Source organism: Diplotaxodon limnothrissa, linkage group LG9 (assembly GCF_057381915.1).
Source record: "Diplotaxodon limnothrissa isolate DT_005_m linkage group LG9, D_limnothrissa_male_GT1.1, whole genome shotgun sequence".
Taxonomy (NCBI): Eukaryota; Metazoa; Chordata; class Actinopteri; order Cichliformes; family Cichlidae; genus Diplotaxodon; species Diplotaxodon limnothrissa.
Window position 1 is genome coordinate 13,746,615 of NC_140604.1, and position 28,000 is coordinate 13,774,614.

The 28,000-nt window shown below is 43.4% G+C and overlaps 1 protein-coding gene across 3 annotated transcripts in view; it reads left to right on the plus strand.

Annotated features, from left to right (window-relative positions):
- Positions 1-28,000, plus strand: part of LOC146625307 (disco-interacting protein 2 homolog C-like) — a 47,244-nt gene that overhangs the window by 13,025 nt on the left and 6,219 nt on the right. Inside the window, exons 9-32 of one of the 3 annotated variants that reach the window (XM_085361991.1) lie at positions 436-546; positions 1,461-1,584; positions 2,934-3,043; positions 4,808-4,910; positions 5,031-5,095; positions 8,848-8,941; positions 9,079-9,198; positions 10,608-10,722; positions 11,176-11,315; positions 13,154-13,290; positions 13,371-13,579; positions 15,499-15,613; positions 15,867-16,068; positions 16,157-16,257; positions 18,336-18,416; positions 18,813-18,936; positions 19,032-19,153; positions 19,334-19,445; positions 20,907-21,016; positions 21,391-21,521; positions 23,333-23,501; positions 25,862-26,032; positions 27,246-27,307; positions 27,393-27,450. In XM_085361991.1, coding sequence (XP_085218117.1) covers positions 436-546; positions 1,461-1,584; positions 2,934-3,043; positions 4,808-4,910; positions 5,031-5,095; positions 8,848-8,941; positions 9,079-9,198; positions 10,608-10,722; positions 11,176-11,315; positions 13,154-13,290; positions 13,371-13,579; positions 15,499-15,613; positions 15,867-16,068; positions 16,157-16,257; positions 18,336-18,416; positions 18,813-18,936; positions 19,032-19,153; positions 19,334-19,445; positions 20,907-21,016; positions 21,391-21,521; positions 23,333-23,501; positions 25,862-26,032; positions 27,246-27,307; positions 27,393-27,450 — 2,886 coding nt within the window. Of the gene's footprint in view, positions 1-435; positions 547-1,460; positions 1,585-2,933; positions 3,044-4,807; positions 4,911-5,030; positions 5,096-8,847; positions 8,942-9,078; positions 9,199-10,607; positions 10,723-11,175; positions 11,316-13,153; positions 13,291-13,370; positions 13,580-15,498; positions 15,614-15,866; positions 16,069-16,156; positions 16,270-18,335; positions 18,417-18,812; positions 18,937-19,031; positions 19,154-19,333; positions 19,446-20,906; positions 21,017-21,390; positions 21,522-23,332; positions 23,502-25,861; positions 26,040-27,201; positions 27,308-27,392; positions 27,451-28,000 lie in introns of all 3 variants that reach the window. The other 2 variants (XM_085361993.1, XM_085361994.1) reach the window with 2 other exon arrangements.

The following is a 28,000-nucleotide window of genomic DNA, read 5'->3' on the forward strand; positions in this document are numbered from 1 at the left end:
GGCCTCATCTCTGTTCATTCAAAAAGAGCTGCACACAGTGTTTTTGCCAGATGTAGCCACGATCACTTTTTCTTGTAATGATTATTAAACTCACGCACATGCCCAGTGTTGGTGATGTTATCCTCACCGTCACGTTTCAGTGGTGGACATAATGATCTGCTCTGGATTCATGTTGAGTGCACAAACACAAGACTGTTATCAGTCTCCTCACTCAGCTCTCAGTGAAAAGCAAATAAACACTGAGAGCTGTATATTAGTCATTCTAGCGAATTAACTTGTGCTGAGCATACAGATAAATGTGCTGGTGACTTTACATGAACTTGCGTGTTGCTTAGAAACTGACTGCAATTTTCACTCCTTGTGTTGCTTTCTGAGCCTTAGAAAATGATTTCAGTTCTCTGAACCCCAGTGCTGTCTTCTGTCCTTCCCTTCTAGGTGGCGTTGGTGTTTCCGAACAACGACCCAGTGGCCTTCATGGTGGCCTTTTACGGCTGTCTGCTGGCAGAGGTGGTCCCTGTTCCCATAGAGGTGCCCCTAAGTCGCAAGGTACTTCAGAGCACTGCAAATCAGCTGTCTTTAGCCGTGGCTGCAGCTCTCTGGTTCCTTTCCTTTAAATCTGTTGCTGAAGCTGTTTTGTGCAGGATTAGTCTCTACTGGAGGTTAGGTAATTAGATTTTTCATAAACCTGCTGTGGCCACATCTGTATTTCACCTCGCCCCCCCAGACCTCCAGACTCCCGCTGCATTTCATTTCAGTCGTGTTTGCACAGAGGCCTTATCCATACCTCAGACAGTTGATAAAATGTTTTGGATCTTCAGCTGCAGCCTTTTACCAGCAACAAGTATTTCTGAGGAAATAATCACGTCTAAGCAGAAAGCAAAAAAATACAGTTGACACACAAGAAACGGGCCCTCCTGCTGCGCCACCGTCACACAGGAAACACATCAGCTCAGCTACAACTGCTGATCTCTCACCTTCAGTGACCTCAGATTTCAGCAGCTTCTTTTTTGGATGCCATCCTGTATCGTAGTTGTTTCTGCTTTAGTCTCACTCTGAGACAAAGCTGCTTGTCTTTGCAGCGCAGTGGCCAGCATAGGGGTTGGCATGGTTACACAGTGATGACTTGCTTAGCAGAAATGCCTTTTGCTGCATGTCGGTAGCCTCTCTTGAACCCCTTCCCCCTCCTGCATTTGTGCTGCAGGATTTTCCATAAAATTTACGTTTGGGCTGCAGCAGCAGTGCAGCAAGAGTCACTTCTAAACCAGCGCTGCATGTTCACAAGTGTAACTGCAAGTTCACTGTATACGTGCAATAACATTAAAGGGCTGTTCTGTTCTATTCTGTGCTTCAGTAGAAGTCTTTTACAAACATATAGCTCTGCATTTACTGTAGTTATGAGATATCTGAACAGCAAAAGCATCAGCTTTATTTTTTTCATCGTGTTCTGTATCATCCAATAGGATGCCGGCAGCCAACAGATTGGATTCCTGTTGGGCAGCTGTGGCGTTACTGTGGCGCTGACCAGTGATGCCTGCCATAAGGGTCTTCCCAAGAGCGCAACAGGAGAGATCCCACAGTTCAAAGGTGAGGGAAAGTCATCAATCATAGCTGAGTTGTAAAGGCGTGATGCGGGGTGGGGGGATGGGTGGCTTTGCTAAATGTGCACAACGAGAGAAGAGAAAGGGTGTTCATTCAAAGTGAGCACACTGTCACAGAAACATCTTGTCACTCTCCAGAGTTTTACTGGCTTGGAAAAAAAAAGTTCATTTGAATCAGACTGCTGAGTGGCTTTGACTAATAGTTCATCAGTAGATTTTTATTAATAATCTAGATTTACAGAGTAATTAGTAAGCTTGTGTTAGGCTGTCACTGTGTAAAACAAAGCGAGCGTATATGAAAGCAGCTGAAAAGATTGTTTTCTTTATTTTGAACTTTTCTGCACAGGTGGTTCGATTCTACCGTCGCAAGTTTTTGTGGTAATTACAATAACAAAATGCTGAGTTCTGCAGCTGTAGCTATAACCATCTCTTCACTGCAGCTCGACCATCTTAACTGCAGTTTTTGTTGAAAGAAATGAAAACTCCTTCGTGCTGAATCTCATCATATTTTTATGCTCCAAACCACATTTTACAATCTGCATGCATCTATTTTCAGTCACAAATGTGAGTGAAACTCCCTGCACTACTATCATCGCCTTCCTACACTGTGTTAGTGCCAGTAAGAATCTTCTCTTTCTTTCAGCGGCATTAAACGCTTCCATGGGTGTGAAAATACTAACTGGGAGGGAAAAAAATGCTCGTTAGTGAGGACTCTGTTAAGCTGTTTTGCTTCTGTGATTGGTGGAAGCGCTGTCACTGTCAGAGCAGCTGGCCAATTGAATTGCCCGGCATACATGAAAGGTAAAACTAAACAATGGACCAGCCAGTGCAGACGGAGGAGGTGATAAAAGGAACTTGGATAAAACATAATTTGACAAAGACTCACAGAAAGCATTTGGACCTGAGTATAAATATTCACAGAGAACCGATAAACACAATCAGGGTCAATCATACAATTACCCAGTCCAGTAATGCTACCACCGCCCACACCAGTATAAAGACAAGGGTGTAGCAGCTGAAGTGAAGCCTTGAACCCCGGGCATCCTTGTTGTTTTCTGTGGAAGTTACATTAAGCTCCATGGAGCAGGTGAGGAGGGCAGCAGGTCAGACACAGGAGTGCCACACAGCACCCAATCTTCTCCAAATACAAGATCCTGTGCAGGCTAAATGCTCCCAGTGTGGCTTTCAGCTGTGGGGAGGACTCAAAACCACCAAAGAAACCAAGATGACTTTCAAAATAAAACAGCAAATATCAGCATCGTGACAGTCATATCAGAACTCCTCTGTCTCTCTTCATTACTTATCGTACCTTTTGCTTCTCTCTCGCCCCTGCAGGTTGGCCGAAACTGCTGTGGTTTGTAACAGAGTCGAAGCACCTGTCCAAACCGCCCAGAGACTGGTTCCCCCACATCAAAGATGCAAATAATGACACTGCTTACATAGAGGTGAGGCTAATACACACACACACACACACACACACACACACACACACACATGCAAACACAAAGGCACAATGAAACTGTTGCCTGTGGTCCATCTCACCAACCGCTGGGTTGCTGCTTGTGCTGTTTGTTTGCACTTTGTGCTGATAGGATTAGTGTTACAGGCTTACTGCATATGTCTGCATTGACAAATATTTGAATTGTGGTAAACATGTTTGTTTCCTTTCTCTGGTGGAGAGAATAAAATCTGTAGGTGTAAAGGTATGTGTTTACATCGGCAACCTGTGCCAGACTATTTCTGTCGAGAAGCATCTGCTTCCTGCTGACAATCTCATGTCAGGTTTTGTACTCAGTAAGGAAATCAAACTTGTGTGAGCTTGAAAGGAGCTGGTAGCCAAGTTTGGATTTTCTCTCACCTTTGGTCAAAGCCAGACTGGACATACACTCAGCTGAGACTTTTTCCACACGACCTTAATTCTTCCATAGATTCAACAAAGTTCTACAAACATTCCTCACAGCTTTTAGTCCACATTGACATGACAGTGTCACACATTTGCTACAGATTTGTCAGCTGGTAAAACAATAGACAAGATGAGCAATGATGCTGAGGTAGGCTGTGGTGGTTAAATGATGCTTAGCTGGTACTGAGGGCCAAAGACCATGTCCCCCACACCATTACACTACCAGCTGCATTTTTGTGGCCAAATTTTTGTGAGCGTGTGCAAATTGTAACCTGAGTTTCCTGCTCTTAGCTGACAGGCATGGCCACAGTGTGGCCTTCTGCCGCTGCTGTCGTCCATCTGCTTCGAGGTTCAATGTGTTGTTCATTCAGAGATGCTCGAAGCAGTCTGGCCGCACTCTTCTGACCTCTGGCATCAATAAGACATTGCCTCCCAGAGACCTGCTCACTGGATGTTTTCTCTTTTTCTCACTATTCTCTGTGAATCTCAGAGATGTTTCTGTGATCAGCAGTTTCTGAAATACACCAGCCTGACACCAACAAGCCTGCCAGCTTCAGAGTCAGCTCAGCTTGAACTGGTTACATATTAATGTTAACAAGCAGCTGAACAGGTGTACTGAGTGAACAGTCAGTTTAGTGTATAGGTGGGAGTAGCTATGCTAATTGGGGGGGGGGCAAGTCATCTACGAATTTTCTTTTTTCAAAGCATACTCTGCTTTATCATCTGTTTACATGTGACCATGAGTCAAAGGCTCGCCTCCTGCTGGTCACAGGAAGGAAGCCAGGTTTCATATTTTAAATGCCCACCTTTCTCTCAAGACTTCTTTTAGAAAGAATCTGATTTCTAGGCTTGGATTGAAATGGGTGTGCTATTTCTATAGTGTTTTTCTCAACATGTTTTACATTAAATAAATAATAAACGTGAGAAAACAGGTTATATATGAAACATTAATGTGACCTACTCCAGTTGCTGCATGTAGCTGCAGACATAAAAGTGGCGTCAGTCTGCGTATGTAGGCCAGAAAGCGATAAAGCACACTTCCAAATATCAGCATGTGGTATTTTATATTGTTTTTAAAATGAATGTTTTTGCAATTATCTGGATTTTTACGAACTATAAACAAAGGAATAAATAATCAGCAACATTTATCTTTAGTAATAATCTATTTGCAGAGACCCACGAATGTGATTTCTTCAAAGTTGAAATGAGTTTTTGTACTGAACGACAGGTACAGCAGGGTTGAGTCTGTCACTTACAGCTTCCCTCTGCTTTGCTTTCAATGATCCATCTGTTGTTTTCCTCCCAGTATAAAACCTGTAAGGACGGCAGTGTGCTGGGAGTCACTGTGACGAGGATCGCTCTGCTCACACACTGCCAGGCTCTCACTCAGTCCTGCAGCTACACTGAGGGTAAGGACACACACACACACACACACACACACACACACACACACACATGCAGACACACTGTGCAGTCTCAGGGTTATCTATAAGTAATTTAACCCTCTTCTGTCCCATCTCTGCCTGCAGCTGAAACCATAGTGAACGTGCTGGACTTTAAAAAAGACGTGGGTCTGTGGCACGGCATCCTGACGGTAAGATCTGCCTGTAAGAGGTCATAGGTCATGACACTAATGTTGGTTTTAGCTGGGAGAAGGTCCGTCACTTTGACCTTTAGTCTTCAGACTATTCCTCTTTAATTTCCACTATTTGTAATTGTCAAGCAAATATTTTTCACAATGGGCGTCCTAATGGAGTCTGAAAAAATCTGAAAAATGATCAGTAAGACTTTATATCAAGAGCTGGCAGTTCGTCTTGTAATCAGAAGGTTGCCGGTTCGAGCCCAACAGTCTCGGTTGTTCAATTCAATTCAATTTTATTTATATAGCGCCAAATCACAACAAAAGTCGCCTCAAGGCGCTTCATAGGTACAGAGAAAAACCCAACAATCATATGACCCCTTATGAGCAAGCACTTTGGCGACAGTGGGAAGGAAAAACTCCCTTTTAACAGGAAGAAACCTCCGGCAGAACCAGGCTCAGGGAGGGGCGGCCATCTGCTGCGACCGGTTGGGGTGAGAGAAGGAAGACAGGATAAAAGACATGCTGTGGAAGAGAGACAGAGGTTAATAACAGATATGATTCAATGCAGAGAGGTCTATTAATACATAGTGAGTGAGAAAGGTGACTGGAAAGGAAAAACTCAATGCATCATGGGAATCCCCCAGCACTCTACACCTATTGCAGCATAACTAAGGGAGGATTCAGGGTCACCTGGTCCAGCCCTAACTATATGCTTTAGCAAAAAGGAAAGTTTTAAGCCTAATCTTGAAAGTAGAGATAGTGTCTGTCTCCCGAATCCAAACTGGAAGCTGGTTCCACAGAAGAGGGGCCTGAAAACTGAAGGCTCTCCCTCCCATTCTACTTTTAAATACTCTAGGAACAACAAGTAGGCCTGCAGAGCGAGAGCGAAGTGCTCTAATAGGGTGATATGGTACTACAAGGTCATTAAGATAAGATGGGGCCTGATTATTTAAGACCTTGTATGTGAGGAGCAGGATTTTGAATTCAATTCTGGATTTAACAGGAAGCCAATGAAGGGAAGCCAAAACAGGAGAAATCTGCTCTCTCTTTCTAGTCCCTGTCAGGACTCTTGCTGCAGCATTTTGGATTAGCTGAAGGCTTTTCAGTGAGTTTTTTGGACATCCTGATAATAATGAATTACAGTCGTCCAGCCTGGAAGTAATAAATGCATGAACTAGTTTTTCAGCGTCTCTCTGAGACAGGATATTTCTAATTTGGAGGCCAAGGTAATGCCATCCAGAGTAAGAATCTGGTTAGATACCATATTTCTAAGCTTTTCAGGGCCGAGTACAATAACCTCAGTTTGATCTGAATTAAGAAGCAGAAAGTTAGCGGCCATCCAGGTCTTTATGTCTTTAAGACATTCCTGCAGTTTAACTAATTGGTGTGTGTTACCTGGCTTCATGGATAGATAGAGCTGGGTGTCATCTGCATAGCAGTGAAAATGTATGCTATGTCTTCTAATGACGCTGCCTAAGGGAAGCATGTATAATGTAAACAGAATTGGCCCTAGCACTGAACCCTGTGGAACACCATAATTAACCTCAGTGTGTGAAGAGGACTCTCCATTTACATGCACAAACTGGAGTCTATTAGATAGATATGATACAATCCACTGCAGTGCAGTACCTGTAATACCTACAGCATGTTCTAATCGCTCTAATAGGATATTATGGTCGACAGTATCGAATGCTGCACTGAGGTCTAGCAGGACAAGCACAGAGATGAGTCCACTGTCAGAGGCCATAAGAAGATAATTTGTAACCTTCACTAAAGCTGTTTCTGTGCTGTGATGAGCTCTGAAACCTGACTGAAACTCTTCAAATAAACCATTCCTCTGCAGATGATCTGTTAGCTGTTTGACAACTACTCTTTCAAGGATTTTTGATATGAAAGGAAGGTTGGAGATTGGCCTATAATTAGCTAAGACACCTTTTTGAGTAAAGTTGTGTCCTTGGGCAAGACGCTCCACCCGTTGCCTACTGGTGGTGGTCAGAGGGCTCGGGGGCGCCAGTGTTCGGCATCCTCGCCTCTGTCAGTGCGCCTAGGGTGGCTGTGGCTACAATGTAGCTGCCATCACCAGTGTGTGAATGACTGAATGTAGTGTAAAGCGCTTTGGGGTCCATAGGGACTCAGTAAAGCACTTTACAAATACAGGTCATTTACCATTACCATATTTAACATGATTATAAACATGGTTGTTATTATGAGATATTTGTGTGAATGGGTGGATGACTGAGTGCGTAAAGCGCTTTGGGGTCCTTTGGGACTAGTAAAGCGCTATATAAATACAGACCATTTACCATTTTAAGTATATTAACGAGCCTTTAAGTATAAGTTAACCAGCTTATAGCATCATTAAACGTCCTTTCCTTCTTATGTAGAATAAACACATATTTGATGAAGCATTGATCAGCGCTTTGGCATCCACCCTGTCCAAAGCAAAAACAGTGCCTTTGCAAGATGAATAAATCTCTCAGTATGAAAATAACAAGCGTTTTCATTGCTCTGACATCTGGAAGAAGAACTATATTTCAGGGTTGATTAAATACATAAATGATAATTGTGTTTTTAATTTTAATTTTTACACTTTATTAAGTCAAGTCAGTATTTTTAAAACTCACAATTAATATATAAAGTGCTACACAGAAAACAAGAAAAACAATCAATAAAATAAATAATTACAAGATAAATAAAAGCAAAATTATGATCCACGTAAAAACAATTCAGAAGAATAAACTGGGAACAAAGAAGGATGGAAAATTAAAAGTAAGTAATAGGATTCACAGAAAGACAAGTCCATTACATTGATGTATTGAACTTGCGGAGCTCTTTAGCTGTGCTGAACGACGGGTTATGGAAGAAAAAGGCCAATGACGTGTAGCCGGACATCAGTGACCCTCTGCATTTGTGCAAAAGATCATCAAAGACGACTTTTAACACTTGGTTTTACGACACCGCCCCCTGGTGTCAGTACGCAGGTTAAACGTGTAGAGGCTGGTCTGCTGAGCTCTGTGTAGCATCTGAGTGCTGTAAGTGTTTCCTGCAGCAGCTTGGGCTCAATTCTGCCTCAAGCTTTACTCTGGCAGTCACCCGTCTCTCACACTCTGCCTCTTCTGTTCCCAGTTGCTTCCCAAAAGCAAAAGGATCTCCTCCAGCTGCCGATGAACTCCACTGTCCTTGTTCTGTTCTGCTAAAGTCCAAACTAGTGTTTCCGTCCAAGCAGGTGGACTTGGGTTTAGTCCAACAGTGGGACAGGATCCTTTATCTGCGGGGAAGCGCCTGAATTATATTAATGACCTGCACATTAACAACCTGGCCAGTGAGCTGGTTAGTAAAGAAAACCAAAGAGTGAAGGGGCCAGAGCAAGATGATTAGCAGTGAATGGACTTTCAAAATAAGAGCAAGAGAACCAGCCTAAATTGGGTGCAGAGGGTTTTTCTTGCAGACAGATTTGAAAAATGTAAAAATACTAAAATGAATCACTCGGCTGGGACTGATGTAGCTGGCGAGCTGCCCGAGTGAGGTCTTTGTGTGGGAAACACTGAAGCGTCTCATAAGGGATTATACCTGTCTTACCTAATGCACAGATATCTTCGTAGCTTACCTGGTTGACTTCACCTCAGGCTTTCAGCCCACGCTCCCCAGCCTCCTGCCCATTTATCATTTATGATCAAATAATACATAAAAAACCAGAAGAGTTTTATTCCAAAGATATTAACATGAAGCCTCACCTCAATGTCTTTTTCTGTGTGTGTGTGCAGAGTGTGATGAACATGATGCACGTGATCAGCGTGCCCTACTCGCTGATGAAGGTCAACCCTCTGTCGTGGATCCAGAAAGTCTGCCAGTACAAAGGTCAGGCACACATACTGACACACACACACACACACACCTGTCACTCATCTTAGTCAAGTCCCTCCATTCACCTGCCTGTCAAATAGATTAAATGCTAATTTCACTCTTTTTCTCTGTACGCGCATCTCCTCCTGCAGCCAAGGTGGCCTGTGTGAAGTCCAGAGACATGCACTGGGCTCTGGTGGCCCACAAAGACCAGAAGGACATCAACCTGAGCTCGCTGCGCATGCTGCTGGTGGCCGACGGATCAAACCCCTGTAAGGTCGCGCTCAGCCTTCACAGCCGAGCTCTTTCACTAACGGGGGAGTTTAGCGAGGTGTATTCCAGATAGAGAATGTCAGGGAAATGAGAAAAAAGAAAACTCTCGGGATTTCAGGAAACTGGGTCACTTTACAGGAATAGAGCAGGATGTGTCCGACTGCGCAAACTTGGTACATGAAAAGGTTTTCAGCCTAACATGAGACAAAAATACAACAGCTTGGAACCAGGAAGTGATGTTTTCACCATCCAGACTGATGGTTTGTATCTTTAAGTTCAGTAACTGTTTAACTGGTTTAGCAGTGACCACAGAAAACTGGTTTTTCTGCATTAAGCTGCAGTGACTTGAAACTTGCATCATGTTGCATCATGTTTGGCACGAGGCAGGATTTTCAGGTCATAACATTTATTCTGAGCAGGTGCTGTCTCATGGTGCCTTCAGGTGTGCTCTGACATTAGAGGATCAGCCCCAGGATATCTGGATCTGGTTGGTGATATTTATTTGAAAAAATCAAAAGAGTTTCTCCCAAAGTTTCTCATTTCAGTGTGATAAGCATTTATGAGACATGAAATTCAAACTTTTCTATCTCTGATGAAACCTTCCTGAAATTCCCCACAAATAATGTAGAAATTTGGAGACAAAACAAATCAAAGGAGAGGTGAAGCAGCGAGAGACACAAGTGTGTCGGTACACCTTTAATCTTAGCATATCATAAACACTCAGAAATCACACAGGTTTGTCTGTCAGTGACAAACATTTTCATTTGTAGTCAAGCACACAGATGGATGCACGATAACCACTGTGGACTGTTGAAAGCAGTAGTGATAGTTGAAGGGAAATGTTATGTTAACGACACAAAAAGGTGTTGATTTGTTTTTTCAGTTTATCTCTCTTCACAGTTATGAATACACACTTCATTTTTACCATTCATTTACCAAATAGATGCAAAACACACAGCTTTCTGGCAACATTACTGACTTTTAAATGCTCTGACATGGTGACACATGTTAGCCTGAGTGCGCTGGGATGAACTCATATTCCTGCCCTAAATAATTATTTCAGCTGATCCCTGCATACAGCTGCCCTCCAATGAGAAAATAAGAAACCCAAAAACAAAATATGAAACCAGCCGTGCGCTGTTACCTGTGCTAATAAAATAGAAAGAAATGTCCAGCACCTGCCCAGAGACGTGGTCATAAAAAGGTGACTGGCCTGGAACATTTTAAAACTTCAGTACAAAAGGTCTTTTGAGTGTTTTTTAATCACATTCAGGGATCTGGTACATGTGATTAAAAGCCTTTCACATGACAGCTCTTTCAATTCTGCACGTGTCAGGAGTTTGTGGGAAAAGTGGCTCGACACCTGAACTGAAGCTGTCCTGACTCAGTTATTGTTTCTGTCTGTCAGGGTCCATCTCGTCCTGCGACGCCTTCCTCAACGTCTTTCAGACCAAAGGGCTGAGAACTGAAGTCATCTGTCCCTGCGCCAGCTCCCCCGAGGCCCTGACGGTGGCCATCAGGAGGTACGTAAACACAACCTCCACGTCACAGATTATGCAGAGATGTGCAGCAGTCTCACATGCATGCAGCCAAGTTTCATAGATTCACCTGAAGAAATGGGAATAAATGATGTGTTTAGGCAGCTAGTAGCAAAGTGCCTAAAGATTCAATTTAAAATTGCTATTTGTCTTTGATGTGTAGATACAACACTGGTTCATCATTTGAGGCGTCTGTTTTATGCTAGAACAATCCAAAGGTCGGTGTTTAGTGGAAAGAGAATGATGGGGCAGGAGGACTGCGACGAGAATGAGTGAAACAGCAGCTGCTGTCTAAAGAAACACGTGGAAGCTAAATTGAAATACACGAGCGGTTTGCACAGTAGTGTGCTGTACTGCAGTGTGGCGGTCTGTCAGTTTGGACAGATGCGAGCTGTGTCAGAGGATCACCTGTGTGTGTGTGTCGGGTTGTGTGTTCAGGCCGGTGGAGGACAGCAGCCAGCCTCCAGGTCGGGGCGTCCTGTCCATGCAGGGCCTGAGTTACGGCGTCGTCAGGGTCGACACGGAGGAGCGGCTGTCGGTGCTCACTGTTCAGGATGTGGGGACCGTCACACCCGGAGGTACATCGTTGTGTGTGTGTGTGTGTGTGTGTGTGTGTGTGTGTGTGTGTTGTAAGAGGAAGTGTGGTTGAGCTGGTGTAACTGAGATTTATATCAGGAAAATTACAAATACAGACCTTTAGTGTCACAAATGTTGAATTTTAATCGTGGAAGCAAGAAGTCGGAGGTGGGATACGTTTAAACAGCAGTATAATGTATCTTGGAGAAGACAAGGGTTTTAAACAGTTTCCTAAAATGATTGCGAGCTTCACATATGCCTGACTTAGGTTTAGGGAATTTGTGTTTCTACAAAATAAAAGCGGGGATTGTAATCGAAATGTGCAATTCAAGCAAAAATGTGACTGAATGTTGACGTAAGGAGCCAGCAAACTTTTCAAACTTTTTTCTCCTTTCTAGTTTTCCATCTATTGTAATTGAAGTTCATTAAATCGTAAAATTAGTTTAAGACCCAGCTTCTCTTTTTCATCAGTGTCCGGTCTTTAACCCCTTTCTCTCTCCCTGCTCATGAACGAGCGAGTTAAGCGTTGTTCTGCTGTACATTATGGAAACTCAGGAGAGTTTTCAGTACGGCTGCAGAGCCTGTAATCTGTTCTAATGAGCCGAGTTTTCCCCTCCAGGGTGAAGCCCACACATAGTTTAACAAGGTAACACAGAACATTGAAAAGCATTTAGGGCCAAACATCATCCGTTCAGGTCTTAATGAAGAATCCACAGACACCAGTGGCATTATTTGTTTGTCCCGTTTTACAGCAGATGGATTAGAGTAAAAATCTTCTCACTGATTAGTTTTAGTGCAGATTAGTCTGCAATTAGAGTCGTGAATAAAAATGCAATCCACAGTTAAATGTGCTCATTGAGCTGCAAACTAAAAGATTTTAATGTTGATAATAAGCAGTTGCACTCAATAATAAAACTGTTTCATCTCATGGGTTAAAAGTAAATGAGTCGTCATTTTGGAGCTTTTCTTTAGTATTATGGGAATTTGATCACCTCTTACTGTGCTGCTTCACTCAGTTAGGAACCTTCCCAAGATAAAACTGATGCTCCAAAATAAAAGTTGGTCCTTTCCAGTCGGTCTGAGTGAGCACACAGGCAGCAACAGCCTCTGTGAAGTCGCTCTGCCCAGCGTTCACCACAGAGATTATACGTGCAGCACCACAAAGGAAACTAAACTAAGGAGCAAAATCTGTTTCCTTCAGCTTCTGTGGAATCTTGCATGCATTTCTCTTTGTAATGACTGAAATAAGAAGATGCTGAAGCACGGGGTAAAAAGTGTTTGCTGAGTCACTTCAAACTGATCTAGATGCAGCATTTTATAGTTGTGCTGTGTAACGTGATACTTATCGCTGTCCGCACAGCCAATCCTAGAATCAGAAAGCTCATGAGAGTGTGTCACAGGTACTGCTGTAGCTCCCTGGACTGAGCAGGCGACCAGTCTGCTGTAGGGCTAATGTAGAGGCTTGGCTTTGAACCCAGCCCAAGGCCATTTACTCTGTGCATTGCTGCTGGTGTTTCTCCAGCTTTCCTGCTCTCTCTCCACTAACATATTACAATTAAATCTAAGAAGCCCAAAATATTTCTTTAAAAAGGGACTACATTGTCACCAGTTCAGTTTTACACGGGTAACCTGGTTTTGCTGTGACACAGACGGGAGGGGACGTCATCTCGGGTTGGAACAACCTACTTTAAGCTCAGAGTTTAGCTTTGAGAAATGAGAGTCTCATAAACAGGTGCGTTTGGAGTGAATAATGTTCCTCCTCATGCCATAAATAACTTCTTTTTAAAACAAGCAGAGACATTTCAGGAGTGTTAACCGTGTGTGTGTCTCGTCCTCCCAGGCCTGGTGTGTGTAGTAAAGCCGGAAGGCGTGCCCCAGCTTTGTCAGACCGATGAGATCGGCGAGTTCTGCGTTTGCTCCATCGCCACCGGGACATCGTACTACGGCCTTACGGGCATGACCAAGAACACCTTTGAGGTGAGGCGAAGTGAAGACATGAACCCAAACACTAAAAGCCAAAATAAAAAAACACTGTAATGCTGTAATGTCCTCTGCAGGTTTACCCGGTGAGCTCCAGCGGGGGGTTGATCAGTGAGTACGCCTTCGTGCGGACTGGCCTGCTGGGCTTCATTGGCCCCGGCGGCCTCGTCTTCATCACAGGCAAGATGGACGGGCTCATCATGGTGAGCGGGCGGAGGCACAATGCCGATGACATCGTTGCCACTGCACTCGCAGTGGAGCCAATGAAATTCGTCTACAGGGGCAGGTGAGTGTGAAGTGGGTGGGGTTTGAGGGTCACAATAGACTGTATATAAAAGATGAACGTAGGTCCATCCCTCGCTTGTTGTTTCAAAACAACAAGATGGCCACAGTGCACACGCTCAGCTTCACAATTCAAACAGAAGGTGTCTTAGTGGCCATCTTTTACCTCCAGTCTGTGGTCGTCGCCATGAGTCATCATAACTCTCCATTAACTGGAACGGCTCCTGACAGAGATCAGAGGTTTCCAGCAGTTTGTGACCTTTCAGTTCTGCCACCAAAAGATGTTTTATGTGTATATAAAATGTTAATGACAGACAGTTCTGATTAATAACAGCAAATTTGGTTTTGGCAAAGAAACAAACCTGAAAACAGTTTAGCTCAATTTAGCTCCAGGTTTTAAAATGTTAAAACACAAAGACTAAAGTTTGCTGGACTTGAAAATGTAATATTGCAGTCACACATTTCTCAAATGTCACATGACTCGACCGCCAGCGAATCGGTTTTTATTTTATTATCTTTTTTATCATCGTTCCTATCGACAGAAGCTGAAAACCAGCGAGATGTCCGACATCGGTACGTTGGCTGATAAATGCTGATACGCTGATAAATGAGCAATGCCATCGCTCATAATAAATCTAATAAAGTAGAGCAATAGTGGATGAATCCAGAAACAGTAATAGAGTGAAGTTTAATTGTGTCCACGGCCACCGAGCAGGAAATTCATCTTTTACCTGACAGCCTCTGATGACGCTTCCCGGAGCTATTTAAAGTTTCTACTCAGGGAGGAAGCAGCTGCAGAAACAGTCTCAGGAAACATGAAGAAGAAAGGCTGAAAGTCCATCAGGTTTCATTATACCAGCATCCATGTTTGCCTTTAGTTTCTGCTTTTGGGCTTCATTACAGGAAAAACGAAGACGACAGAGAAGAAGAAAATATGTAAAGAGAGGAAATATGCAGTGAAACAAGGAAAGGAAGCAAAGGATTGAATAAGGATGCAGGAAATAAGGTGACAAGGGTAGAAAAGGTGATATGCAAAAAAGGAGGAAATCAAGAAAAGGACATGTAGTGAAACAGGGAAGTAAGAAGGAGTCATGGAAACAATATTTAGACATTTAGAAATAAAGGAAATAAGGAAACAAAGATGTTTAAAAGTATATAAATAAGGATGAAATGAAGGAAATGAGGAAAAGGAAAAATAAGGAAAAAGCAAAGGGATGAAATGAAAAAACAAACCAAGGGAATGGAAACAAGCACAAGGAACAGAATGAACAAATAAGGGTGATAAGGAAGCTAGTTATAAGGGCAGAAAGAAGGACACATGAAAAGCCAAGGAGAAATGAAACAGACGAAGGAAGGAAGGGAAATAAAGAAGAGCGACGAGGAGGAAGAGGTTATGAAACAAGGAAAGCAAATGAAGAAGGATCCATGGAAAAAAATGAAATTGACAAACAAAGGCGATAAGGAAAGAACGAAGACTTGGGAACCCACCTTCATCAAACTGTCCATCTGCAGCGACCTCTCAGAGTTTCTCAGTGACCACAACTGCGCTCCTCGCAGTGTGACATCACACACTCGCAGTGTGAAAAAACTAAAGGAAACACATTTTTCACGTCTGGACACCAATCTAGATAATCCATCATAAGCTGTACTTTATTTATCCTTTGTGAAATAACTGTGTCACAAACAACAGGAACCGACCAGTCAGCCAATAAATAACAGAATGGAAAAAATAGATGATAAAACTCGTCAGAATAGCTTAATAAAATAAAACTGCTCTACTAGAAAGAGCTCAATAAATAGAACAAAATAAAAGACAAAGAAAGCAGCTTGATGGGTAAATCAAGCTGAATAGAATTAACACAGTGGAATAAAACATTATTCATGTAATAGAAAACAAACAGGTTGGTGTTGCTGTCTGTGCAGGATAGCTGTGTTCTCTGTGACGGTGCTGAGAGATGAGAGGATCGTGGTGGTGGCCGAGCAGAGACCGGACTCCACGGAGGAGGACAGCTTCCAGTGGATGAGCCGCGTACTGCAGGTGCTTTCCCTGCACGTTCAAATGTGATGCAATGCAGCCTTATTGCATTTAGATCAAGTCTTATTTGAAATGTCGTTTTCTTGCGGTTATGTTGGACACTGTGTAGGACACTTGGATCGTGTACTGTGTTTGGTGTGTCTTACTCCACTTAGATATGTGTGTATTGTGTTAGACTACTCTCAGCAAAGCGAGTTACCCCATGGGGACGTTAAATCCCATCTGCAGTCTGACCAAACTCCCTCATGACTCTCAGGCCATAGACAGCATCCACGGGGTGGGCGTCTTCTGTCTGGCTCTGGTGCCGGCCAACACCCTTCCCAAGACTCCTCTGGGCGGCATCCACCTGTCGGAGATCAAGCAGCTGTACCTGGAGGGGGGGCTTCACCCCTGCAATGTCCTGATGTGCCCCCACACCTGTGTCACCAACCTGCCCAAACCGCGGCAGAAACAGCCAGGTGGGTGAGGGTCTGCTCAGGGTCTTTAGGTGGTAACCTTGTGGGTAGTTGTAGTTGTTGATGTGCTGATTGTGTCTGTGTGTGGCAGAGATCGGTCCCGCCTCTGTGATGGTGGGAAATCTGGTGTCAGGGAAGAGAATCGCTCAGGCCAGCGGCAGAGACCTGGGACAGACTGATGATAACGACCAGGTGAGGCAAACAGCTGCGTAACAAAGTCTCAGCTCAAGAAATAACATCACAACTCCGTTTAAACCAAGCTCTGCCCAAAAAAAGGTAACTTTATGTTGAAAAGCCGAGAGATCAGAAGATCATTGAGTAAGCGACAAGTTGACTGACAGGAAGAGTAATCTGCTACACTTCTGATAAACTATTAATAATTCAGTCAAGCAAAATCATCAAATCTCTTTGACTCCATCGTCTAGAACATTTTTCATCTCTTCTATGTTTGACATCAAACAGAATATTTTGTATGAAAAGTCGTGTCAAGACTTCACCTTCACTTATGACTCAGTAAACTCTGATGGAAGTTGTTCAGTCCTCCATAAATATTTGCCAAACTAATCGTCTGCATAGTCGAATAACCACAAACACACAGACACTTGGACTCGTGCACGCTTTGTCAGGTACACACAGCTTCTGGGCTGGAGCCTCTTTTGTCTTCACAGATGCTTCATGCTTACATTAAACAAGGTGCTGCAATCCTGCTGGATCAGCAAAGATCAGAAGATGGGTACACTGCCCATGTCATAATAGCATGAGCGTGGTCAGCAACAATACTCTGGTAGGCTGTGATGTTTAACTGATACTCAGTTGATACTAAGAGTCCCAAAGTGTGCAAAGAAAATATCCCCCACAACATTACACCAAACCAAACAAGCCAGGATGGATGCCTTTGTGTTTTTGTACCAGATTCATCAGACTCAGACCGGAAACATTTGTCCAGTCTTCTGTTGCCACTTTTGGTGACTGAGTATGAGCTGCAGGGGCACCCAGTGTGGTCCTTTGTTGCTGCAGCTCATTTTCAGAGATGCTCTTCTGCAGACATTGGCTGTGACGATGGGTTATCTGAGTTAGTGTTGCCTTCCTGTCAGCTGCAAGGCAACATGGCATTTTCACAAAGAAACCTGCCACTCACTGGATATTCTCTCTCTTTCGGCTCATTCTCTCTAAACCCAAGAGAGGGATGTGGAAAAATCCCAGCAGATCAGCTGCTTCTGAAATACTCAGATAAGACACTTAAAAACCTTTCTTCCTCCGTGATGCTCAGTTTGAACTTCAGCAGGTCGTCGTTTTTGTGACTCCTCTATACTCTGTATCCTCCCTCTCATGGGTGAATACGGTGGTACGAGGTTTTGGAAGCTGATAAAAACACATTTTAAAAAATCTATTATACAGTACTTTTAGGTAATTAAAATGTTGCTTAAAGTTTTAATCTTGCTGAAACAAGAAGTTGCTCCTCTTTACTTTAATAGAAATATTTTGATGTCTTGTTTTTAGGAAATCTGCTGAAATGTTAATGAGCAGCTACAGAACTGGGAGAAGTTGCAAATTTGACATTTTATGAAAACAACACATCTAGAAAAAACTGTTTTTATGAAAAGGACAAATTGATTTATGAACATAAACTGACAATTAACTTTCTGAACAGGCCGCCTACTTTTTCAACTGCCTGATGGAGCCAGATTTTCAGCATCATTCAAGTCAGTCAGTCTGCATCATTTAACTGCCTGTAAATATAATCTTTAGAGGCAGTTTTTTGTTTTTTTCACCTGCTTTGAAATTTCACCGCCTGTGATATTGATTAAACTGCTTTAATGTGCCGGACAGAAGGCAGAGACTCAGCAGTAAAAAGCAGTAAGTGGTGAGTAAGCACACGTTGACATGGAGTTCCTCGATGCTAAAAACTTTTTGTACATGCGCTGCACTCCCTCTGTGCTATCAGCTCTGTTTCACTTTAATGTCTCTTGTCTGCTTTGCAGTTTTATCTCAAAATGCTGATGTTGCAATAATTGAAATGATGGGAGAAATGTATCATTTTATTCTCCTTGTAAACGTGTTTGATGCACCTCTGCTGTTTTTTGAATTACATCAGCAACTTGAACTATTTACAGAAATCAGATCACACACACACGCGCACACACGCGCACACACACACACACACACACACACACACACACACACACACACACACACACACACACACACACACACACACAGATTAAGCTGTCAAAGTGTGTGTAAAACAAATGTTTATTTCTGTTTTGCAGTTTCTGTTCCTGTCCGAGGTTTTGCAGTGGCGAGCTCAGACCACACCGGACCACATCCTCTACACCCTGCTCAGCTCTCGGGTACCAGCACACTCGCGCACAACTGACCACCGTAAAAAATTGTACATTTTGAACCGTATAACCTGCTGCTGGTGAACTGTAGGTGAAAGATCTGTAGATCAGTCATCACGTCTCTGTGATGTTAAGATGCTGAATGCAAGGAGAATAAAAGTGGATTATAATCGATACCAAAACGGATCTTTATCCATGGAATCAGTGGCTTAAAATCAGGAATTTCAGGCTTCATTATCATGGTTAATTTAAGTAAATAAATAAAAACAGGTTAACGATGATTATGAGCTAATTCAAGCAAGTAGAAAACTGAACAATAACAAGATGAACTGCAGTTTTTGTCCTTTGAGTGTGGCAGGTTGCTTCTTGATGGCTCACACCGTTCCCCCCTCTCACCTCCCGCAGGGGGCAGTGTCCAGCTCTCTCACCTGTCTGCAGCTGCATAAGAGGGCGGAGCGAGTGGCAGCTCTGCTGATGGAGAGAGGCGGTCTGCAGGAAGGAGATCATGTCGCTCTGGTGTACCCGCCAGGTGAGAGACGATGCAGATGTTCAATGTACTTTTCAGGTGACAGCACCTGGACACTGCAAGCATCGTTCACACCTGTGTGTCTGCTTCTTCTGCAGGTATAGACCTGATCGCAGCCTTTTACGGCTGCCTGTACGCCGGCTGTGTTCCCATCACAGTGCGACCGCCTCACCCTCAGAACATCTCCACCACCCTGCCCACTGTTAAGATGATTGTCGAGGTCAGACTCTTAATTTGTCTGTTAAACCGATGCGGTTTCTCTTTCAGTCAGACCTCCAAGGTTCAAGCTCTCGCTCCCAGCTAATTCCAGACTCGTATGGCTCTGGCTGACTTCTGATCTCCTCTGGGGAAAAAAGGGAGCTTAATTTCTTCTTCTGTCTTTCTCTTTCTAATTGTGCAGGTGAGTCACTCGGTGGGTGTGATGACCACCGCCGTCATCTGTAAGCTGCTGCGCTCCAAAGAGGCCATGGCCACGGTGGACATCAGGAACTGGCCCCCAGTGCTGGACACCGGTACAGCGTTTCATTCATATCCGCACTGGGAAATCACGCTACTTTAATTTAACATAAATGCAGGTCGTGCACAGCCGCCTCACAATGCAGTCTGAGTAGTTCTGGTTGCAGATATAAACCTAAAGAATGCACATTAAATGAAATCCTCTGCTGTGATGAAACCTGCCTTTACAGCTCCATCACTCTGTGATTTATCAGAAAATAAAAACTCGCTGTAGCTGCAAGTCTGTTATCAGTTTATTGAATTGATGCGTGTGGAAGTGTCTTTTCCACACCCCTCAGTCCATATCGCCGCTAGTGTTTGGTCTGCTGTCAGCACGGGTCTGAATCGAATTAACTGAATTACAATTTTGGCTTCCAATTATTATTAAAACAAAAATAATTCTGTTTCTTTATGTGCGTGTTATAAATCACAGACACTCTTTCCCTTTGTTTTTGCCCTTCAAGAAAAATCTCCAAATCGCTCTACTGAGTTCAGCTGAGCCAAGATGACTAAAAGCAAAGAATAAGATCTAGATCACCCTTTAAATAGAACAACTGGAACACTTAATGTTTTCTTCAGTGAACCCACTAAAGAAATTGGTTATCTGCACCTGCTGTGGTTTTGGGATCACTTAGGGTTCACTTTCATGTGACAGTTGGCCGCCTGTTTCAGCTCCCTGTCCTTCGTCCTGTGGTTGCCATCCAAATCTCCGGCTGCTTAAACTCACCCCAGAGAACCAAACCTTTCACAGCCTGCAGTCTGGAGGTGCAACTGCCTATTAATGAGTGCACAGACCGGACAGGCTTCATCTAGGCAGGTCAAAATTTCAAGACAGGTGCGGACCAGATTAAATGTGAGAGCCTTGAGTTTAGTGCACGCTGTAGAGATTTTCTTACCAGCAACAAATCTCCAGCTAGTCAGAAACTGGTCAGATGAGAACATGTGAACTGTGCATGGATGATCATTTAAATATGAAGTTTGTAGGTTTGTGAAAAATATCAGAGGGACCAACATATTCCCTGTGACTGCAAAACAGAGATACATATTCAGATGAATATTCAGATACATGCTCTTCTCACACACATACACCCGGTGGGTGAGTGCCACTGATTATAAAGGAATATCTCACCCAGCGTAACGCCGATACTCAGTGATGTAGGACAGGGATCTATCAGGCTGCAGTTGCACACACAGAGCTTGTTAGCACTGTTCGTTGTTGGTTCTGTCTTCCCTTGGGATTTGTTAACAGTGAGAGAAACACAGAGTATCACCATGCTTGTGCTTTAAAGCGGTCTCTTCTTATATGGAAAGTGTGACATCAGTCATGTTGCTGTGATTCTGCTGCAGCAGAGTATTTGAGGCCCTTTTCTCTCTGGGTTCAGCTGGAGGTCAGTGTTTGAAATGAGACTGTGCTCTTGAGTGCAATGAAATAAATATATATGTGTGTGTGTTTGTGTGTGTGTGTGTGCATGCTGCAGATGACCTGCCAAAGAAGAAGCCTCCAGCTCTCTATAAGCCCACCAACCCAGACGGCCTGGCCTATCTGGACTTCAGCGTGTCGACGACCGGCATGCTGGCCGGAGTTCAGGTCAGCTCAGCCCTAATCCTCACCAAACCACTGCCGCCTGGTCCCACTCCCCTCCTCTTCCTCCTCCTCCAGTCATTACTTTTCTTATTCCAGAGGGAAATTCAGCCATCAGAGCAGCAGCAAAATGAGTAAACAGAAAGCAGAATGAAAGCACATTTGGCTCACAGTTGAAGGGCTTAGTCCAAACACACAAACCGCTTCTTCCAACTAAGATGTCGCTCGCTTTTCAAAGATTCATTTACCGGGGGGAAAAATGTGAAATGTTTTACTTTAAATTTAAATTCATTGTGAACCTTCCTATCTTGCTCCTTGTTTGTCTTTTTGTGTGTTTCGTGTGTCTCTCTCCCTCCCCTCTCGTCTCCTCTCTGCTCCAGATGTCCCATAATGCAGTTGCAGCCTTCTGTCGGTCAGTGAAGCTGCAGTGTGAGCTGTACCCGTCCAGAGAAGTTGCCATCTGTCTGGATCCCTACTGCGGCCTCGGCTTCGTCCTCTGGTGTCTCTGCAGGTTGGTGCAGCTCCTAAATGCATCTCCACCCACTTACAAACCATTAAATATGCATTTTACACTCTTTGAGGATCCTCCAGTCATTTCATTTTGCACTTCTTTACGTTAAAGAATGGATGGTCCAAATCAAAGCAGCACAGATATGAGCTTGTACTGTATGTAGCTGCAGTAACTTAGTATCCCACTTAAGACAATGTGTATTATTCAATCAGATTCAACATAGCTCATCAAGCAGCTCAGAGCAGATAAGGAGGACAGGAACTGGCAGGAATGGCACAGAAAATTTTTAGTCCCTATTCAAGCTAAGCACTCTGAAACACTCCCGCCGTGGTTTGAAGGATGGAACAAAACTATGTCCAAGGTGCAAAATCAAAGGCACACCCACTGTACTCCCAAAGTAACTCCCAGGTTTCCAGAAAAGTAAATAAAAGCAGATGTTTTGTGAATCATTAAAGCCCTACATCTATTTAAGGATTAATACTCTTATTTACCCTCTCAGGCTCAAATTGAGTTTTTGTTGCTAATGCACAACCGAGTCCTGCAGTGGTACTTCTGAGTAAAAACAACTCATAAAATATGTACGTGGGGTAATCAGGTTGTTAGTTTTTAACTGTTGCAAATCAGCAACACCTGCCTCGAGAGGGTTAATATATATTTATGTATTTAAGTTCATTTTAAAATGCTTTACTTCTGTTTCATGACTTCATCTTTCTTTGTTTTTTTCATTTAATAATGTGTGCAGTGGGTTTCAAACCTGAGCTGCATGCACCACGAGTACTGCAGCACGCTGCTAAAAACAAGCTTGCATGTTGTTATTTTGAACACCCTCCTGTTAAATGGGGGGGAAGGAAAACCTTAAGTTGAACAATGCTTAAAAACTGCTTCACTATATGGATGTAACATGACACAGGCTGGGAACTACAGATTGGAGCCCCCCCCTTTCTTTTACTCTTGCATTATATTGCATGAACCTGTGGATGCAGTGACTCATTGTGTTTGCTGACAACACTTAGTGGCAATTTAAGAAATTCATAAATAAATATAACTTTTTTATGTTGAACATTTAAAATATTCTAAAGTATTTGAGCATTTCCTGCCCAGATAACCTGAATCCACGTCCTGGAAGAGTTGGGTCGAGTTGTAAATAATAAATTGTCTTACTCTTTGAGTGTAAGACAATTTAAGTGTTTATTGATGTATTTTCAGTAAAAGGGGGGAAAATTAGCTTTTTAACATGGAAGGTTTGGTTATACTCATCCCTACCTCACCCTCTTAAAATACAAGAACAGTGATTTATACTTATTGATAATAATAATAAGTAATATTAATGTTTAAAGGTCTCCGTCTGAAACTCGACAGTCTTTAAATCGTTAAATCTTGGCTCCAGCCTGCAGGTCTGCTTACTTTCAAATCTTCTTCTCATAAATACTCAACTCGTCTGGAGCCGATATCTGCTGCTAAATGTCTTCGGAATAAAACAAATCATCCTCGGCTTGAGGATTTCACGTCGTCCTCGCTGACAGTAGCTCACATTTACATCAGATTGTTACACAACCCTGTGGTGCTGGTTGCCGGTTTCTCAGGACAATAAATCATAGTCTTAGCAAGTGTGACTGGTTATAGAGTGAGTGAATGTTAGTTTTACTGTCCAAACCAGTGCAGTACATAACCAGATCATCAACACTCGTCAGTCTCCTGATGTTGTTAGTGCTTGTAAGCATGTCGTCCATTTTTAAATTTGTGTTATTGTTCTGAGTCGGCACATGCAGATCCCCGACACACACACTGAAAAGCCTTTGTGTTGTCTGCAGCGTGTATTCTGGCCACCAGTCCATCCTGATCCCGCCGGTGGAGCTGGAGTCCAACCCAGCGCTGTGGCTGCTGGCCGTCAGCCAGCTGAGGGTGCGAGACACCTTCTGCTCCTACAGCGTCATGGAGCTCTGCACCAAAGGACTCGGCCTGCAGACCGAGGCGCTCAAGGTCAGCACAACAGTGAGACGAGCAACGTGTCGGTTTCAAGTTCTGTCTGTTTACATATTTAAGTCCATTTTCAAACATGGGAGGTTTTGCAGAAGGCTGCAGATGCAGAAGAGCGGGCTGCAATGTTTTTCTTCATCTAGATGTGATATCTTCAATGTTTTTATTACTTTGTGTGCAAAAGAGAAGCTCTGTCATGCCCTGGTTTTTGTTTTGTTGGATTAGAGTTCAGGCTTCAAGTGTTTGAAGAGTTCATTTCTGTGTGACGAGCTTCAGTTTCCAGCCTGTGTTTTGGTTCTTGTGGTAGTTCAAGTTCCTGCTTGTTTTTCCCTCTCTCTCATCTTTATGCCTCTGTCCCCATGTCTGCTGTGTGTCTTCTTGTTTCCATGTTTACTGTGTTTTCCTTTGGATTGTTTCCTCTACTCGTGATAGGTGGGAGTGTTCATGTCTGTATCACTTTCCTTTGGTTACTTCCTTTACTTTTTACTTTTGTTTTCTTTCACGTCCTGTGTTAGTTTTGCTTCCTGTCTCCCTCTGAATGTCCTGATTGTCCTGTTACCCTCGTGTTGGTCCTTCCCTAATCAGCCCTCCCTGTCTATGAATAGTCCTGTCTCCCCCTTGAGCCTCGATTATACTCTGCTGCAGACACAGACAGCTGGAGACACGACAGTCGCGCAGTCATTCCTGTTGTACTTCTTTAATATTCACCTGCTGGACACATGCAGGTGGTGCATTGTAGTGTAGTCTCTGTAACAGCATCTGCTATGCTCCAAACATTTATTTATTTGTTTCTTTACTTTCTGACCTCTATTGTTTTGGATTCTCTGTTAAGAGATGTTAGCAGTATTTGGATCCTCACCCTTACAATCCACACATCCTGACATAAGAACAATGGACAGCACTCGTATACATCACACAGTGAAAGAAAAAGCCAGACTCACTGTAAATGTTTCATGCAGCTTGCCTGCCTCGTCCACAGTGCTGCAGGCACTGTGAAGTTCTTGTTGAGTAGAGTAACTCTACTCCGAGCCTGCAGGTGGATCTGCTTGGAGGAGTCAAAAATAAAAAATGAAGACTAAGAAAACACAGCTTGCTTGATTTTAACAGGAACCATGAAAATAGAAATATGACCGTCGGTATTTACTGAGCTTCCCTAAAAAATCGTATTTGTTTTTAGTACTTGTGGCTTATAGCAAGACAGGTTCAAACCTCTAAGCTGGCCTGTGTGGAGTTGAATGTGCTGCGTGGGTTCCCTCTGGCTACTCGGGCTTCCTCCCACAGTTCAAAGACATACATGTTAGGTTAGTTGAGTCCATACTGGCCAGAGGTGCGAACGCAGAGTAGTTAAAGCACCTTAGAGAAGATAATAAAGTGCTGTGTGAAAAGGTGAGTGTGGGTTGGAGTGTAAATTGCTTTGAGTGGTCGATCCCCTACAGTTCAAAGCCTGCTCTGTAAAACATGGCCTTCTAATAGATATATATGTTTTTCTTTGGTCCATACAGATGTCAGGACCGTGTTTTTCCCAAAGTTAGACTCAGTCAGTGAGAACATGTACAAATATGTTATCTTGCAAAAGAAGGCACACCAACCAAGTTCCTCTAGTTGTTGCTCTGTTTATCAGCCTCTGTGAGTTTGTTGTGTCAGCATGTAAACAAGCTCCCCACCTGCTGCGAGTACTGGTTAATGTGGATCTTGACGTTTTACCAAATCTCCAGAGCAGAACTGTTGTCTTGTGCTCTCAAAGATGTTTGAGTTGTCTGAATGTGGTCACAGTGGCTAAACCTTCAAAATAAGACGACGGAACAGTAAAGTGACACAGCTGATAAACCCACAGCCTCCATGTGAGTGAGCAGACAGCAGCTCCACCAAGTCTGACACTGCTTAGCTCACTTCCCTCACGCTCTCCTCTGCTCAGCGGTAATAAACTCTGTCTCCATCTGCTCAGCCCGAGGACACATCTGAAAGCTGGAGTTACAGACACCGACGCCTCTGATTGGTCACGGATAGAAGCCACAGAGTTAATTTTAGTGACTATCTGTCTTTAAGTTTCCATGGAGACTGAGCGTTAAACGCTGAGAGAAAAGCAGAAACAAAGCACTTTTTTCTTGTCTCCTTTACAGCTACAGATGAAGCAAACTTTATACTTTTGTACTTTTTTATTTTTAGTCACAGTTTTTCTTTTTTATGTAACACCTACACAAGAAGGGATTTGAGCGTCGTATTATTCTGGTGAACTAAGTAGGTTAAAGAGGCAGAAAGTCAGAAGAAAAACTTTATATTTGAAAGGGTTTTTCTCTCATTCCAGCAGTCCACAGCTGGACTCTCTGGGATTAGATATAATTTTCCTTTCATCTCTTTCGCAGGCTCGGGGTCTGGATCTGTCCCGGGTTCGAGCCTGTGTAGTGGTGGCAGAGGAGAGGCCCAGGATGGCGCTCACACTCTCTTTCTCTAAGCTCTTCAAAGACCTCGGCCTTCACCCGCGCTCTGTCAGCACAGCCTTCGGCTGCAGAGTCAACCTGGCCATTTGCCTGCAGGTAAAAAGCAAACCAGCTGCTCCTGCAGACTATTCTGTACGTGCAGTTATCACAAAAACTTGGTAGAGTTCAGATGGAGCTTTGCACTCAACGGTTTTATCCTTCTAAGTATTCTGCAGCTTAAATTCTTTGAATTTTTATCAGTGGGTTAGGGATGTTCCTGCTCACTGATTTCTAGTCCCTAAGTAGGAAAACTTGGACAAGGTTAAACTTTGTCTAAAGAAATACTTGAAACTGTTAATCAGATGGTTTGACAATAAAAATTATATTTTCTAAGCCACTGAAAGCTGTTACATTGCACATACGCAGTGTCAGGTTAGATTACCAAATGCACCGAGGATGAGCAATGCACACAAGTGGCCGTATTTCTGATTTGCATGGAAATCGTGCAGATTTATTATCCCCAAAGTCGGTCTGTCTTAAGGTGGAGCCGAGGTTTATACAGACTGTGGTTAATGGATATCAATTGTAAGACTTCCTCCTACGTGCACTGGTAATTGCTTATCAGGAGATCTTCAGACAGACTACCTTATAGTAAGAAATCATAAAACAAAAGCCCAATCATGACAAACTTACTTTGTGAAAGTCGCCAGGAAGTCGTCCAAACTAGCGCTCCCATCGTCATTGTTTGGGAGCTTTCCTCATGATATCCTTGCATGTGAAAGCAAAATTAAATTGAAAACTTGTAATAATAAATCAGTAGATTTAACCCAGTTAGTGACCTAATCTTCCTCATCTTTAGAGTTTCCTTTTGAAATGTCCTGGATTTGCTTCCTCTGTATATTCGCATAAAGGAATCTGTTTGTACCTCCTTTCCTGTGCCTCCCCCTCCCTCCTCTTGTGTCGGCACCGAACCCTTTGTTTTGGCACCACAGTGGCTCATGTGTAGTGCTGTTGTCTGACCCAGGAGGCTCCTGGTTTTAAGCCCAGGTCAGGGCTGGGCTCTTCTGTTGGACTTCAACAGGTTTCCTGAATCCTGCGACTATTAATAATCCTCATATGAGGATCAGTTAAACGTAGAGAGCAAATATCACTGCAATATCCCACTTAGCTTCACTTCTTCTTAGCTTCTTAAACCAAAAATAGTATTTTTTTAGCTGCTTCTCTCCCGTTTAAGTTGTTCACCCACTGTACAGTCAGCTCATCGCTCCAGTGAAACGCTGTCGGAGAGTTTGGGAAACTAAATCTTTCTGATCACTGTGATTGGCTGCAGGGCACTTCAGGGCCGGACCCCACTACTGTGTACGTAGACATGAGAGCGCTGCGTCACGACAGGTACGGTAACCTGTCAGTAAGTCCCGTCAGCCGTCTTCCTCTCGCTTTACTGCAAAAAGTTTTGACGATAACACATTTGTTCCAGGGTTCGATTAGTGGAGAGAGGTTCTCCTCACAGTCTCCCCTTGATGGAGTCTGGCAAGGTGAGTGCATTAATATTTATACATTAAAATTTGCATGTAGTTTCAAATCAAATCAAAGCATCCAATCAGCATAGTGCTAAGAAGTACAAGAGGTTTCATTAAACCCCACAGAAGTTCAAGTTCCACATGAGAGGCGATTCATGAAATTTTAGGTGAAACATGAACCGACACTGAGCAGCTGACAGCAAATTACCAAAGACACGCCGGGATGAAGATGTAATTTTAATGGCAGCACGTTCCAGGACTATTCTCTGCTTTTCACTGCGTGTCCTCCCACATTCAGTGAGTCAAAACAGACAGCAGGTTTGAGTCGATGACGAGCCTTCAAATGTTCATCCTCCCTTTCTGTCGGTGGGCATGTGGGAGGAGAGAGACGACTATTAGATAGCTGTCAAACATGCGTGCTTGTCCATTAGTGCAACTGCAGAGCTGCCCGACCCGAAAAGTTTTACAAGTTTTAGATTAGGATTCATGTGGATGTGAGGAGGAAGCCTTAAACGTACCCTAGAAAACCCTGTAACGTATCAGACCATTTTTATTTGCGATGTCT